The sequence below is a fragment of the Gobio gobio genome, assembly GCF_949357685.1.
Source record: "Gobio gobio genome assembly, chromosome: 1".
NCBI classification, from domain to species: domain Eukaryota; kingdom Metazoa; phylum Chordata; class Actinopteri; order Cypriniformes; family Gobionidae; genus Gobio; species Gobio gobio.
The window spans coordinates 76560656-76577251 of record NC_137097.1 but is presented as its reverse complement, the minus strand read 5'-3'; the positions used below and the strand labels follow the sequence as shown (position 1 = coordinate 76577251).

Here is a 16596-nt window from a genome sequence, read left to right as displayed (position 1 = left end):
CAGACGTCCAGTTTTTTACATGTTTCAGAAAGGTTGTGTGTGTGTGTGTGTGTGTGAGACTCACGTATATGAGGCCGGAGTAGTATCGCTCCTTCAGGTTGTGCAGCACAGACGCCTCGTTCAGGCAGGTGAGCTCCGCCATGTCCTCCACCTTACTGAACTTGGGCGGGTTCATCTTCTGGATGTCGTCCTTGTTGACTCGCACCTTCTTCCCCGAGTCCGCGAGCTCCACCATCACCTCGTCTCCGTGCTCCTCCTTCACAGAGCCCGGCTCGAACCCCAGCCGCTCCGAGGGCACCCACACCAGCTTCTTGGTGGCCCAGTCTGCCTGAGCCAGGGGGTTGCTGACCAGATTACGGTCCACGTACAGGAACTTGTCTGCGTCCGACATGGTTGCTGGAAGACATTCATACACACACATTAGTAATAAAGCATGTGTTTATTTCAAACTCCGACTAGCAGAATAAACAAGAAACAGCACAAATAGACAATTACGTCACCCGCCAGTACTGGGAGGGAAAGCATTGGCAGGATTCAGTCGAGCGCTGAAGGAAAAGAGGAGATTGTAGATGTTTTAGAGGCTTGGGAAGGTCAAGCCACCGCTGAGGAACGGCCAAAGTGAAGGTTCTGGAAAAATTACTGTGTGGCTTTTACTTGGAATTGTATAATAACAAAAAACATAATTAAACAGGCCAATAATATAATTAACAGTTCTAAAAGAGAGTTCTAAAGGTTGTAGGGTTCTAAAAGAGAGTTCTAAAGGTTGTAGGGTTCTAAAAGAGAGTTCTAAAGGTTGTAGGGTTCTAAAAGAGAGTTCTAAAGGTTGTAGGGTTCTAAAAGAGAGTTCTAAATGAGAGTTCTAAAGGTTCTAAAAGAGAGTTTCAAAGGTTGTAGGGTTCTAAATGAGAGTTCTAAAGGTTCTAAAAGAGTTTCAAAGGTTCTAGGGTTCTAAAAGAGAGTTTCAAAGGTTGTAGGGTTCTAAATGAGAGTTTCAAAGGTTGTAGGGTTCTAAATGAGAGTTTCAAAGGTTGGATTACAAAAACTATGACGAAAATCAACTGTCATTTTCGTCAACAAATAAAAACGAGAGGCAAATGTTAGTGAGGGTCGATTAGAGAAGAGATCCAGTCAGAACTGATGTCCTGTGTAACAGATGCTGATCTAACCGCTGGAAAACACGGCTCATCCCCAATCCAGCTCCAGAGCGGCTCACAATCAATAACACACATTTATGCCAGGTTATTGTTTATCAACTAATGCTGATGAATAATGACAGTTGACTTTACGATGTTTATATAGTAATGTGTTTTAGACGGTTGTAACTAGGGCTGCACGATTTTGAGAAAAAACCTAATTGCGGTTTTTCTGACAAATATTGCGATTGCGGTGCGATTTTCGATTTTTGCGTTCGATACTTTTAAGTGCATAAAACATAAAATTATGAATAAAATATGTTGTTACTTTTACGACACAGAGGGTTAAATATACTACATACATAGTGATTGAGGTAATGAGATTGTTTGATGCTTCGTGATTATTAAATACCTGAACCTAAATACCAAAGATTCCTCTGGATCTGGCCACGGCACGTCGACATATTTTACATTTAGCACTCTTTTGCTCCACGTCGTTCTTCGCGAATCCAAAATAAGTCCAAACAGCTGAAGTTCCACCCTTCTTGTTAACCAAGTGCTCCGCTTCCTCTCCCGTCACCGAAGAAGTGTCTTCGGCCATTTCTGCGCAGTTACAAGCTTTTTCTATTGGCACAATTCGAGGTACACGACACGTTGTGTGTTAGCTGCTTTGCTGCTGACAGAAAGCCGCCCGCCGCGCCCGGTGCATTGCATCATACAACCTTGTTTCCATTGCCATTTCTAATTGGCCAGCCAGCCAGGAACTCGAGATTCAACCATTTTGATTGGCTAATAGGTTTGTCACTCAAATGTCAGAGGCGGGGGAAAAAACCTCAGACTCCTGAGGTTAGGTTATTGCGGGAGTTTAAACCTCAATATCGATGCGATAAAGGTTAATCGTGCAGCCCTAGTTGTAACAACGCATATTTTATCTCCTCATCTGAACTTGAATGAGCTCCTGCAACTGCAATAGTAAGGTGCAGACATTTCAAAATAAGAGTCCCGGTGTATTTCCAGCTGGTTTATAATTAAAAGTCACGCATTATATATTAGTTTTTGCTTCAACAATAAACTGTATTTAATTTAATTCCCATTTAATTTATAGTCAGGAGGAAAGACCAGTATTTGACACATATTCAATAAAGTACCAGGGTTATAATAGTTCACTAAAACCATTTAAAAAAAATCATCGTTACTTAAAATTTTATAAATGTTAACTGAAATAAAAATAAAAAAAATAAACAAACTTATTTGAAGCTTTAGCTTAACATGATATACTAACTAAAACAGAAATACAAAGTTATAAAAACTATATAGATGTTTTTAAAAACAAATAAAAAAGTGAATTGAGCTCTCTTGTGTATTTTTAATGTCAAAAACAAAATGATGTCAAAATGTCAGTTCAAGTGACAGTCGGTTATGTGATGCTTAAATGCTTAATGTATTACTATTTAACTAAACTCATTAGATTTTAGTCGACTAAAACTAAAAACAATTCAGGTGACTAAAATATGACTAAAACTAAATGTCATTTTAGTCAAAAGACTATGACTAAAACTAAATCAAAATGAACAGCGGTGGAGCGCATCTCTGCGTTTCGGAGATAAACAGCAGCTGAAGAGTCTCTTCCACAACGCGGATCTAGTACGTCTTGCACAATCCCTGAGGAATGCTGGGCCCGTCCAAACACTGGTTAGGTCACACACACACACACACACACACACACAGTGTTCGCGGGACGCTTTGTTTTAAATGCGGTCGAGCCAAACACACTGTTGCTTACACTGCTCGGAGACGTGTTTAGATAACGGCGTGCTTGTTTAAACGTTGTGTCGAAGAGCAGCGGGTCTCCGGTCGTTCTCAGGCCCGCGCAGATCCACAGAGGCAGGCAAGAACAAGCCTCAGTGCAAATAAAACAACGCAACTAACATCATAATTGTGCGCAACATCACTTCCCACATCATTTACACTTATACAATTTATACATGATTCGATATACAAAGTGACTTGTAAACAAGAAATACGACGAAGGGGGGCAATGCCATTGCGAATGGTGAAAATAGACATTTCAAACATTGTTCCGGAAGAGTACAGGGAGGGAAAGCAGGATTCAGTCGAGCGCTGAAGGAAAAGAGGAGATTGCAGATGTTTTAGAGGCTTGGGAAGATCAAGCCACCGCTGAGGAACGGCCAAAGTGAAGGTTCTGGAAAAATTACTGTGTGGCTTTTACTTGGAATTGTATAATAACAAAAAGCATAATTAAACAGGCCAATAATATAATTAATATAATATAATAATTAACCCTTGTGTATTATTCAAATTCACAAGCCTTTCGTTATGTTGCAAACAAAAAAATGACATTTTCAATATAAAGTGATATTTTTTTTACCTTTTTCAATCACAGTCTTGGACATTTGAAAGATTAGTCACAACATTGAAGCATTGTTAGTTTGTGTGCAGCATCAGATTTTAACTCATTTATATGCTGTTATAGCGGAGCGCGGGTTTAGTTGTAACGCGCATGTTTTAACCCTTTCCACACATGCCAGAATGACAAAACTTAGTGTGTTTACTAGTTGCCATATCAACATTATTTAGAGAAAAAAATAGCACCAAAATTTTCAGGAAGATATTACCGAACATTTATTTAACCATAGCAAAAGTAAATTTCTTACTTGAGTTTAGTTTTTATCTCTGTTTTTTGTGTTTATTTAAAATCCGATATTATTGTAATCTTCTATCTGTTATTTAACAGTTGAGATGTTGTTTAATACTGATCTAACAGCAGAAGACACGAGCCGGGGTGTGTTGTAACAATGAGCCCCTATTAGAAATATGCCATTATATTCTATACTTTTATGAATTCTTTTGAGAAACCATGAGAAAAGGGTGAATAATGACTGAGTTAATGTTCAGAAATTATGAATTATTATGTTTTGAACTATGCTGTTTAGCTGTATTTAGCGATGTGTTTGTAGTCAAACTCTAGCATATAAAAATGCTTATATTTTTAATGTTTAAAAAATGCTATGATTTTATTTTACAAAGTTAATAATTGTATTTTGTTGGCAAAATATTTTAGTTTGTCTTGTATATTTTTTTGATTATATCAGATAGCATTGTAAGCTGTTATTTGGTCATGTTACAATGTACCCCACCTATGGGGCATGTTGTCACATTTCACTTCCATTCTTTCGGGGTAAATCAAGAAAAAAGTGGTGATCAACTGTAAAAATTTCTAAATTTGTACCTCTTCCCAACAGATATGGTGATATGGTGTCATGGCTTCACAATCAAAAAGTGTGGTTATAATGGAAGTCAATGGGGCAAAAACAGCCACGAACAGTAAATTAAAATCTGATGCTGCACAAAAACTAACAATGCATCAAAGCCAATGTTGTGACTAATCTTTCACATGTCCAAGACTGTGATAAAAAAAAAAAAAATCACTTTATATTGAAAATAAGTCATTTTAAGTGTTTCCCCCCCCAAATCAGAGACATAATTTATGAACAAGGCAATTAAAGAGTAAAAGTCATGGATTTTTAAAAAACTTTTAGTAGTTTTGATCAGGAATGAGGTTGATTTAATAGATGCAAAAAAAAAAAAAAAAAAAAGATCTAATACACTTTTACAGCTGTTTTCATCCCGAACATAACGAAAGGCTCATGAATTTGCCCACTGTGAATTATTGAGTTTTTGAACATTTTCAAAGCATTGTCCCAAAATATGCGTCAAAACAAGATTTCGCCACCAAAAATCATAACACAGAAGAAAGTTGTGTCCAAATTAAGACTCAAAAGCACCTCATAGTGGAGGAAAACACCCCCAAAATAATATTATAATATAATAATGCAGTCTTATTTAACCCACAAACCTTCATTTCTGCACTTTTAAATTTAGATTAGCACGAATAACCACGATCGCCTAGTGGGAATGCAAATCTTCAGTGTTGTGATGCAAATTCACGTCACTCGATAGAAATCAAGAACAATTAGACGGAGAAGTTGTGTGACAACCTCACCCTTAACAAAACAACACGAGTGCTGTGTTTGGAGGCGGAGAACATTAACCGGTTAACGGGACACCTGGAGTTGTTGTTTTTGATAAGTCGAGTGGTTTTGGATCTTGCAGTGTTGGCGCGCTGGAACTGGTAAGGCAGGTGAACACAAACAATCACGAGCTCAATTGAACGTTAACAAGCCCAAACAGGCGCGGGCCGGCCGGCAGCGGTTCCCACGCCACACTGCATCTCTACAGGGGAGGGTGGGACACAACAGGTCTGACCAGATCACACACACACACACACACTCATCAAAGGACAGTCCAGAAAGGCCTTTTGTTATTTGTGTTGGTTTACAGTGGAGAAAAAGCGGGCAAAAGCGGAGGGAACAATGAGACAAGCGTCCCAGAACACACTGAAATTGAAGATTAGCCTCGACTTCTGGCTGATGATGGATCAGCAGATCGAGTGTAGAAACGTCTAGATGTTGAACACATGGTGTCGGGAACCGGTTTGGGTTAGTAATTCACTCCGCGCTCCATTGAGTGTGTCAGTGCGCTGAGTTATTTCAGTTCCACACCCCGAGCCAGAAACTGCTGGCTGATCCAGATGTGATTTCTCTCGTGTGTAGAGTTGATCAGATGTGTGTAGAGTTGAACTGAGTCATTCTGAGGCGATCCTCATCAATAACAAGCCAACGCCTGATGGGCTAATGATGATGCTTTGTTGTTTTCTTGTTTTCCAGCATTCATGCCATAGCACAGCTCAGGCGATTGTTATTGCGAAAGAAAGAAAGAGTAGAAAACAATAGCAATCAATCATATGTGGAACCAGGGGTTCTTCGTTTTAATTCAATAAACATGTGCATCACTAGAGGGGGAAAACCCTGTTAAACAAACACGCATTATGCAATCATTTAAAGGGAGAGTTCACACACAGACTTCTACCTTTATGGCACTCATTGAGTCCAGAACCCTATGACTCTACACAGAACCCACTGCATGTGTCCTCTTCCCCTAGAGTGTGTAGACGCTGCATTATCCACTAACAACGGCTGTGGGTCTGGGGAAACGGCCTCAAAATGTCCAAATGCTGGTTAATTATTGGGAATGGTTGGTTAATACAGTATCGCTGGTTAATCATTGGTTGAAACGGCACTAGCACTGGTACTCGTCGTGTGTGTGTGTGTGTGTGTGTGTGTAAAACCCTTGAGAAAACACATCTGCAACAGACCAACATCACCCAAACAGCAGACAGACAGCAGACAGACAGACAGAGAGAGAGCGAGGCGACCGCTGGGCCGTTCCCATGACCCCAAACACATCAACAAAACCCCACACACGATGACCTCCACAGCTGCTCACCATCTCAGGCTAAAACAGAGAGTTCTAAAGGTTCTAGAGTTCTACAAGAGAGTTCTAAAGGTTCTAGAGTTCTAAGAGAGAGTTCTAAAGGTTCTAGAGTTCTAAGAGAGAGTTCTAAAGGTTCTAGAGTTCTAAGAGAGAGTTCTAAAGGTTCTAGAGTTCTAAAAGAGAGTTCTAAAGGTTCTAGAGTTCTAAGAGAGAGTTCTAAAGGTTCTAGAGTTCTAAGAGAGAGTTCTAAAGGTTCTAGAGTTCTAAGAGAGAGTTCTAAAGGTTCTAGAGTTCTAAGAGAGAGTTCTAAAGGTTCTAGAGTTCTAAAAGAGAGTTCTAAAGGTTCTAGAGTTCTAAAAGAGAGTTCTAAAGGTTTTAAAAGAGAGTTCTAAATGTTCAAGAGTTCTAAAGGTTCTAAAAGAGAGTTCTAAAGGTTTTAGAGTTCTAAAAGAGAGTTCTAAATGTTCTAGAGTTCTAAAAGAGAGTTCTTACGGTTTTAAAAGAGTTCTAAATGTTCAAGAGTTCTAAAAGATAGTTCTAAAGGTTCTAAAGTTCTAAAAGAGAGTTCTAAAGGTTCTAGAGTTCTAAAAGAGAGTTCTTAAGGTTTTAAAAGAGAGTTCTAAATGTTCAAGAGTTCTAAAGGTTCTAAAGAAGAGTTCTAAAGGTTCTAGAGTTCTAAAAGAGAGTTCGTAAGGTTTTAAAAGAGAGTTCTAAATGTTCAAGAGTTCTAAAAGAGTTCTAAAGGTTCTAGAGTTCTAAAAGAGAGTTCTTAAGGTTTTAAAAGAGAGTTCTAAATGTTCAAGAGTTCTAAAGGTTCTAAAAGAGAGTTCTAAAGGTTCTAGAGTTCTAAAAGAGAGTTTAAAAGGTTCTAAAGTTATAAAAGAGTTATTAAGGTTATATAGTTCTAAATGTTCTGGAGTTCTAAAAGAAAGTTCTAAAGGTTTTAGGGTTCTGAAAAAGAGTTCTAAAGGTTCTAGAGTTCTAAAAGAGTTCTTAAGGTTCTATAAGAGAGTTCTAAAGGTTCTGGAGTTCTAAAGGCACTAAAAGGAAGTTCTAAAGGTTTTAGGGTTTTGAAAGTGAGTTCTAAAGGTTAAAGAGTTCTAAAATTTAAAGAGTTCTAAAAGAGAGTTTTAAAAGGTTAAAGAGTTCTAAAAGAGAGTTTTAAAGGTTAAAGAGTTCTAAAAGAGACTTCTAAAGGTTAAAGAGTTCTAAAAGAGAGTTTTAAAGGTTAAAGAGTTCTAAAAGAGTTTTAAAGGTTAAAGAGTTCTAAAAGAGAGTTCTAAAGATTCTGAAAGAGAGTTCTAAAGAGAGTTCTAAAGATTCTGAAAGAGAGTTCTAAAGGGAGTTCTAAAATGTTTAGGGTTCTGAAAGAGAGTTTTTGCAGTGCTGCCACAGAAGAACCCGTTTTGGTTCCCCAAACCTTTGAACCTTGCGTCGTTGCACTGATGCATCAAACTGAACACGCCGCCGGGAATGATGATGGGAAGTGTAGCTGTATCGCTCCTCTGTGCTGCAGTGGATGAACATGTAATTATGATCTGCTTACGCCGTGACTCTGTAATGCTAGACTAGAGTTTGCCCGGTTAATGTTTTCCACAGTTACAGCCTGTGTTAAAGACAGTCATTAGTCCCTCTTCCCTGCGTTTATCAGCTTTATCAGAGCACACTCGACTCATTCCTGCTGCTTTACCCCATCCTTCTCTCCCAGAACGGGTCGCACCCTTTCTCTCAGAAGACACACAGCGCTTCTGATGAACACACACACACCACAAGCGCCTCTCAATCAGAGTGTGTTACTCAACCTGGTACATTTTACACATTCATTCATACACGCTTCAAAAACATCTGGAATCACATCGAAATCCACTCAGATGAATCCAAACATCAGTGTTTTGACTACAAACAACTAAATGGACTTTAAATTTATGCGGACATACAAAAAACGAGCGGTTCTCGGAGCACTTCACAAGTAGGGTTGTGTACCGAAACCCAATGATATTGATCATTACGCAGGAATGAGGGTTTAGTTCCTAGACATATCGCAACCTTTCATTTTCCCTCGGTCTTAGCACACGATGGAACTACAGAAGAGTCGAGTTTTAAATGGGAAAAATATGGAAACTCTTTGGTCATTTTTGAGCGAGATGCTAACGGTCTAATTAGATTCAATGATCTATGCTAAGCTATGCTAAAAGTGCTAGCGCCAGACCCAGAGATCGGCCGAATGGATTCAGAAACGGTCAAACTCTACTGTTTAACTCTAGGGGAGACGGAAAATGAGCCTATTTTCAGAAATAGTGGCGTGTTTAAAGGCGTTTTCACACCTGAAGGTCCGAACCGAAGATCATGTTCTGATACATTGGGCTAGTTCTGGTTTGGTTTCACATTGCAGTTATGCGAGTAGTAATTATGCCGCTAGTGAACTGTGCATTGCTTGACCATTTCCTTTCGTTTGGAATTGTTTGGTTTAAAAGTGGCCATTTGAAGCTTTCTCTACACTTCTCATGTCTGTGAGGCGGAGTTTGGGTTTATTTATGAGACGTGTTCAAGAGCAATCGTGATCGCGCCGGCGCCTTCGTCACGATTATTGTCTGCTATATTTGCTTCTTTTTAGGGATGCACCGAAATGAAAATTATTGGCTGAAGCCGAATTTTTTTTCATTTATTTTGCCAATTTTTTCACCATTGCATAAATTTGCTTTTTTTTAACTAGTTTGTCTTGCGTCTAAAATAAATGACAAAACTACAATTTAAAAATATTTATTTAACACTGAACATTTTTAGCATTCCAGCAGACATTATACTAACAAAGCACAATATAACTTTAAAAACAAGTAAATTATTTGGCCATCTTATATTTGGCCTACAGGTATCATAATAAATGTTTGTTTGTTTGTTCCTGTTTAACTCAGCACTGAATAAAAACTCTGTGGGCGGAGTCTGACTAACTTTAAACACATTGGCCATTGCGAACAAGAGATCAACAACTATGTTATGTTGTAAATGGAGACATTTGACCATATATTATGGGTACTGGCATTTGAGGGTGCTTTTGGCCATTTCTGCATCTTTCTCGGACACTTTAAAGCCTTCTTTAAGCCTCGTTTATACTCGACACGTCGCAAGAGCTGCAAAATTACGACGAGGCGCGAGGCACGATTTCGACGTGCTGCATTTAGAAGCTATATTTGATCGTGTCATTCTTCGGTAAAATTTATTCGGTCTTTTCAGGCCTATTTGCTATTTTCAGCCGAATAATTTTGTTTGCCGAACATTCGGTGCATCCCTTCTTCTTATTTATGTAATCCAGGCGATTGGCTGATGAAACATTGATTAAAATGAAGAAATTCTCTTTAAAGAAAGGCTTTCTACAAAACAAAACTTAATGAAGTGGTCAAGATCACGTCTGACCTTCTGTCTTCTGGACTATTGCGCATCTTTGCACTTATCATAATCAATATAGCCGAGAGGAAATGTAAAAATAAACATTTAAACATAAACAGGAACTTCCTGTAAATGAGTCTGAACCATGCAGAAAATGCTTTCACACTAGAAACGACCCCAACCTTTGTTCAGTCTTGTTCAGTCTTGTTCAGTCTTTTCGCCGGACCAAATGTCGTCTGTTTTGGTCCGGACCGTCATTCGTGATTCGGATCAAACTGAAAAGTCGGAGAATCCGGACCAAACGAGGTGGGTGTGAAAGGGCCCTAAGATTCGTGATCTCTTTTAGAAACAAAAAAAATGTTGATGAATTATGACCATGTTTACTTTATGGTGTTCATATTGTAATATGTTTTAGATAGTTGTGAGAATGCATATTTTATCTACATTTCAAAATAAGAGTCTGGCAGTATTTCAGGCTAGAAAAGACTTTTTTTTTATTATCGTTATTTTTACACAATAATCAGTATCAGCCATTTAATTCAATGTTAACTCTATTGTACTATTTGTATTGTAATAAATGACGTAACTTTGCTTGTAAATGTCTCCTCGTATCCATTTATTCAGGAAAAACGCTAACTTTCAAACAATGTGAACGTTTTTAATGCACTCCTAATTGACTCGTGTGTTATTTATCCAAGTAAACGTAACAAACACAGTCATTTCTTCTTCTTTGTTGTTTTAGAGAGCGCGGCGTGAAATGATTGTAACGTCCTGGTGAAATCACAGCGTCCGATAATCGCGTGAAGGTGTAAAGCATGAGCTCAAACGTCCCTGAAGAGGAGAGGGAGTTTGACACAGATCCGCCTGACACACTTGAGTCTCCTGGCACTGCTCTCAGGCTAATTTTACCCGTCCTTCCCTGCACACCTCATGGGATTCACTCTAGGATATGAAGCCTGTCACTGAAACGGACACAGAGATCTCATCTCAGCCCCAAAATCAAATGATTTTATTAAGATTAATATTTCACTCCATTACAGCAAAACAATATTGTGCAACAATTCATTTAAATCAGCAGGATTTGAGTCATAATGCGCAAATAACAGAATTTGGGGCTTAAACTTAACAATCACAAACGCAAAACATCATGCGAATTAAAAACACTTAAAGACACAGTATGTAGTTTTTCGCCACTAGAGGTCGCTTATTCAAAACAAAGGTGTAGTTTGATGACGTCTTGGGACTTTTATTATGCCACAGTCGCCACTTCCGCTCGTGTGTGTGTGTGTGTGTGTGTGTGTGTGTAACGCAGCGCTGTTTATCATATCACACACATGTGAGTGTGTTAAAGTTGCTATAATGTGTTTGCTCGGCGCTACTATGAGACACTTGTTCACACTGCAGTGAGCGAGATCATATCAGGCGGTAAAACAACACCAGATTTACACAAACAGACTAACTGTGTGTTCACACCAGACTGAATGAAGCGTTAAAGGGTTAGTTCACCCAAATGAATCAGTGAGTCGAATCAGCAGTTTGGATCATGAATCGACTCACTGATTCATAACACTTCGAAGCTTCATGATGCCTTGTTTTGAAATCTTCATCACTATATAAGTCGTTATTTAGGGTTTTTTTGCGCACAAAAACTATTCTCGCCGATTCATAAAGTTATTGTAGAGCCACTGTAGTGAGATGGACTTTGTAACGACGTCTTTAGTGCCTTTTAAGGGTCTTGAGAGTGTAAAGTTGAGCTAATGGAGGCCTTTCAGAGCATCAGATTTACACTAAAATATCTTCATTTGTGTCTGAAGATGAACGGAGGTCTGACGGGTGTAGAACGACATGAGGGTCAGTAATTAATGAACTAACCCTTTAAGCGCGAGTGATTTACATGTCAAGTCAATGCAAAGACGTAAAAAAAAAAGATATTCTGCGGCGCGATTAGCGCGAATTTAGCGTTTCGGCCGTTTGACGCACGTAACACGCAAATCATGCGAGTTGAAATATCTGAACTTTGGCGGATATACGCGCCGCGTTAACCAATCAGGAGCTTTCTCTAGTAGTGACAACAATGAGGACACAGTCATATGTGTTTCCCCAGAGCTGTGCGACACATCTTCATACTTTATAGAAACAGAATAAAACGATCTTGCTTGGAAGAAAGTGAGTGAGGAGGTCGGACAGTCTGGAGAGTTGTAGAAAACGCTCTTTACTCAATTTGAGCTCTATATATATATATAAAGCGGCACGTCCCGCAGTTTCTCCTGAAGCCGATGCGGAAGTGACTTAAACTGCAGTTCATGGACTGGCCACTAGAGGCAGACTCCAGAAGAGCAGAATCTCACTGAGCTCATGTTAAAATGCCCAACTTTACAGCAGAAGAACACATGTTTACAGTCTGGGACACTTTGTGCTTTTGGTCTATACGGCTAATGTTGCCCTTCATGACGACATTATTTTATAACTCATTCGTTTACATTAGGCCTGTCGTGATTGGTCGATACAATCGACTGCGTCGACGCTGTTAATTAGTGGACATCAATATTGTTAGTCGACTGGGTAAGTTGGGTACGATATAAAATTGTATTAGTAGATTGCGACGTCAGTTTCGGGGATTATTGGGTTTGAATGGTCAAATATATGTAAAAATGCTCGTCCTGATGAGTATTCGGGTAAACACAGTCGGATATGTCTTTAGATGTTTGAATGTATGCAGAGTTGAGTGAGAAATCTGGTGGTAAAATGAGTTTGATCTGTGCGGCTCTTAGAGTTATTAGTTTTTTTTAACCTTAAAACAAGGAATAGTAAGTTGTGTCATATTATTCAATTACTTTTACAGTTTTTTGCCATGGTATGGATTCAGTAACGTATCGGTATTGAGGTATTTTAGTCTGGTATCGTATCGAAGTCATCATTTTGGTATCGTGACAACACTATTATATATATAAAAAGTATTTGCTGATATTCTCTTTTTTTATGTTGGTTTACAAATTTGTACCTTTTTACTCTTTTAGTTTTACATTTTGTCAAGGGCTTATTTACACATTTATACTTTATTTATAGTACACAGCTGAAGGCCAACGTTGCAAGTTAAATTAAAAGTTTTTAAGTAAAATTGTTGAAAATTATTGCGATAAATTAGTCGATAGATTAATCGATATAAAAATAGTCGTCAGTGGCAGCCCTACTTTACATTATATAAAGCCTTAAAGTTCTGCATAATTAAGGGCGTGGCCACTTTGATTGACAGCTGGATGTCCCGTTTGTCTGCTGTCTGTTAGTCGTCACCTTAGCTCCGCCCACATCCCGCCTCTTTGCCCATTTTCTGTTATGCGGGAGTGATGTGTGTAACATTCTTGGAAACATTTGGTGATAATGTACACAAGTCAACTAAATATATAACTCTAATCTAATGGTTTTTGGAGATGTTAAACATCTTACATATTGTGCCTTTATTGCATAACAAATGTTTTAATTTTTGGGTGAAATCTCATTTTTTTAAATAGTTTATAGTTTCTGGATCGGCACCAGAACGCGGACGCTTCACTAAAATAAATCATAAACGAGTGTTTTTTGGGGTGGCTTTAACTCATGATTAATCGTGATTTACTACAGAGAGAGAGAGATGCAAAAGTGATGCAACACACACACACACGTCTAATCCAGACCATATTTGTGTCTTTAGTTCAGTGCGTCCTGAATGAAGGTCTCCGAGGAAAAACACGCAAACGCTCCGGTTGCCAGTGAAAATATAACAGAATGTTCTGCTTTCCGTGAGAGAGAGAGTGTGTGTGTGTGTGTGTGTGTGTCACACATGTCTATCAGCCCAATCCTGCAGATTCCCTCCAGCCAATCAGACGAGAGCTGCTCCTCTCGTATCCACATCTCATTTACATATTAAACAGCCCTCATATCCTTCCTGATTCCCGCCATCCCAGGTGTAAACAACACACCTTCACACACACTCTTCATGATCAATGGTCACGACAAAATCTGCCATGAGGGCTGTTTCCCTTCCTCCTTATCGTCCTTCCTCATCTGTTCATCATTCATGATTCACCTTTCTTACACAAACAGAGACTCATTCTGCAGGAGGAAATAATACAGTCGTTCAGGACCATTAGAGAGAGAGAGAGAGAGAGAGAGAGAGAGAGAGAGAGAGAGAGAGAGAGAGAGAGAGAGAGAGAGAGAGAGACAGAGAGAGAGGGAGGATGGATGGTGTAAGACAGGAAACCGTAAACAAAGAAAAGGAAATGACAACGAAGGAAAAGTATTTTCGCACTCCGAGGACCTGACACTGAATTCCTGCCCGTCTGTGTGTGTGTGTGTGTGTGTGTGTCTGTGTGTGTGTGTGTGTGTGTGTGTGTGTGTGCTGCAGTGATGACCTGAGCTGTCCCAGTGTTTATGAGCTCATCTTTATCTTTATCTTTCATGTCTTATCTCCTCTGCTTATCTGATGCCGCCCCGCCCAGTGAACTCAAAGCTCAAAGTCCAGCTGTGAACCGGACCCTGACCGAGTCCCGCCCGGACCCAACCCACACTCCCCCTGATCATCCCTGAGGAGACAGACGCTGATTACGCTGAGCCACAGGAAGTGACATCATGAGGATGAGTCTGCAGCCAATCATGCGCTGAACCACACGGATGATGGCGAAACTAGAGCTTTACTCACACGTTTACAACCAGGACGCAGCTCACTCACTGTCTGTCTGCATCACTGTCTGTCTGCATCACTGTCTGTCTGCATCACTGTCTGTCTGCATCACTGTCTGTCTGCTCTCTGAGCTCATTTCCTGTGATTGTTGAGCTCCACACAGGTGCATTGTGGGAAGGGCTGCTCGATAGGAAAGAAAAGAAAACCAAAAAAGGGAAAAAAGGAAAGGAGGAGAAATAGTGTGGACACTCACGAACTGTAAGAAACGAGACGGGCTTCATTGAGGAAGCATAAATAAAAACAAGAGCAAGGTCCAAGAATGAGCCATTATTCCCCCTGAGGCGATCATGACCTCTGACCTGGGCCTGGTGCCGCCCCAAACCTCTCTCAGGACATGAGCAGATGAGGAACACTGGGGTCCAAACACTGGACCTTCCTCTCCTGAGGCCCATCCACTTACTCATTACTCATTTAATTCATTTTAAATTATACATTATTTTAGTTTTTTTTTTTTTTTACTAATTTAATAAAATATTTATGTGTTGTATTATTAGTATATTTTTTATAATAATACAATTATATATTTATAATAATATAATATATAATAATATAATAGATATAAATGAATACTAATAAGTATAGACATTTGTTATTATTATATTAAACATAATTAGTCATGAATTAGTCAAAATCTAAAATGAACAGAAGAATCAAAACAGACATAATAAAATAATCATAACTAATCATAATTAATAAACATAATTAACATTGAGACAAATGCTCCACTTACGTTATTTGTTTATTAATAAACATGCATTAATTTATTATTTACTTATTTATTCTTTTAAAAAAAATACCTTTTATTAATTTAATATATTTATAATTTAAGACATTTATTTTTACAAATCTTTATTTTATATATTAATAGTATTTATTTAATAATAATAAAATATAATACATATAAATATAAAATAATGAATATAAACAATTATTATTATTATTATTATTATTATATGAAGCATAATAGTTCATAAAATAGTAAAAAATCTCCAACTGACAGAAGAGTCAAATAATCAGTAAACACAAAAACATATATATATATATATATATATTAATAATCATAATTAACCATAAATAACCATAAATAAACACTGAGATAATGTTCCACTTAAACCATTTGTTTATTAATAATAAATATGCATTAATTTATTATTTTAAAAATGTATTTATAATTTAAGTAATTTACTAATAATTCTTATTTTTAATAATATTTATACATTTTATTTATTTATTAATAGTATTTATTTAATAATAATAAAATATAATGCATATAAATTAATAATAATAAATATAAACTATTATTAGTATTATATTAAACATAACTAGTAAAAATCTAAAACGGGCAGAAATAATCAGTAAAGACAAAAATATTTTGTTTACTAATAATAAATATGCATTAATTTATTATTTAAAAAAAACACATTTTATGAATTTAATTTATTTAAAATGTAAGTATCTTACTAAGAGTTCTTATTTTTTAATAATGTATTATTAATGTATTTAATCATTCATTTAGAAATAAATTAATATTTATTGAATAATAATACAATATAAAATACATATAAAGTTATAATAATACAGTATTATATTGAATATAATAATTTATAAAAATATGACTGACATTGAATCGCAGCAGGAGAGTCACATGATCCGCCACAGAGACAGACGAGTTACTCCTATACAATAATAATTAATAACCATAAATATTAACCATAATTAACATTCTTCTGGGTCAGTAAACGGTGTCAGAATGATGATTTTAAGGTTGACTATCCCTTTAATGAGCCATGCATCCCATGAAGCACTGCAAATGATGCAATCCCACAAAATGGAGAGAAACAATGGGATTGGACGGCAGGAGAGGAAACGACATGAATCACACAGGGCCAGGTGGATGACATCACTCATCACATGACCTCACTCCAGCATGCCTTACCCACAATGCCATGGGCTCTGAATGCAGGGTAAACAAAGCCCAGAGCTCAATCAGGTCCTGCAAGTCCACAC

The 16596-nt window shown here is 37.8% G+C and overlaps 2 protein-coding genes across 6 annotated transcripts in view; both read right to left on the bottom strand.

Annotated features, from left to right (window-relative positions):
• Positions 1-16596, bottom strand: part of LOC307125013 (E3 ubiquitin-protein ligase TRIM35-like) — a 302217-nt gene that overhangs the window by 184428 nt on the left and 101193 nt on the right. The gene's annotated exons all lie outside the window — the stretch shown is intronic.
• The window catches only part of myh9b (myosin, heavy chain 9b, non-muscle), a 74030-nt gene that overhangs the window by 51079 nt on the left and 6355 nt on the right, over positions 1-16596 (bottom strand). For all 5 annotated transcript variants that reach the window (XM_079813868.1, XM_079813870.1, XM_079813866.1 and 2 more), the window contains exon 2: positions 65-396. In XM_079813868.1, the coding sequence (XP_079669994.1) occupies positions 65-391 (327 nt within the window). In that variant the 5' untranslated portion in view covers positions 392-396. The remainder of the gene's footprint in view (positions 1-64; positions 397-16596) is intronic.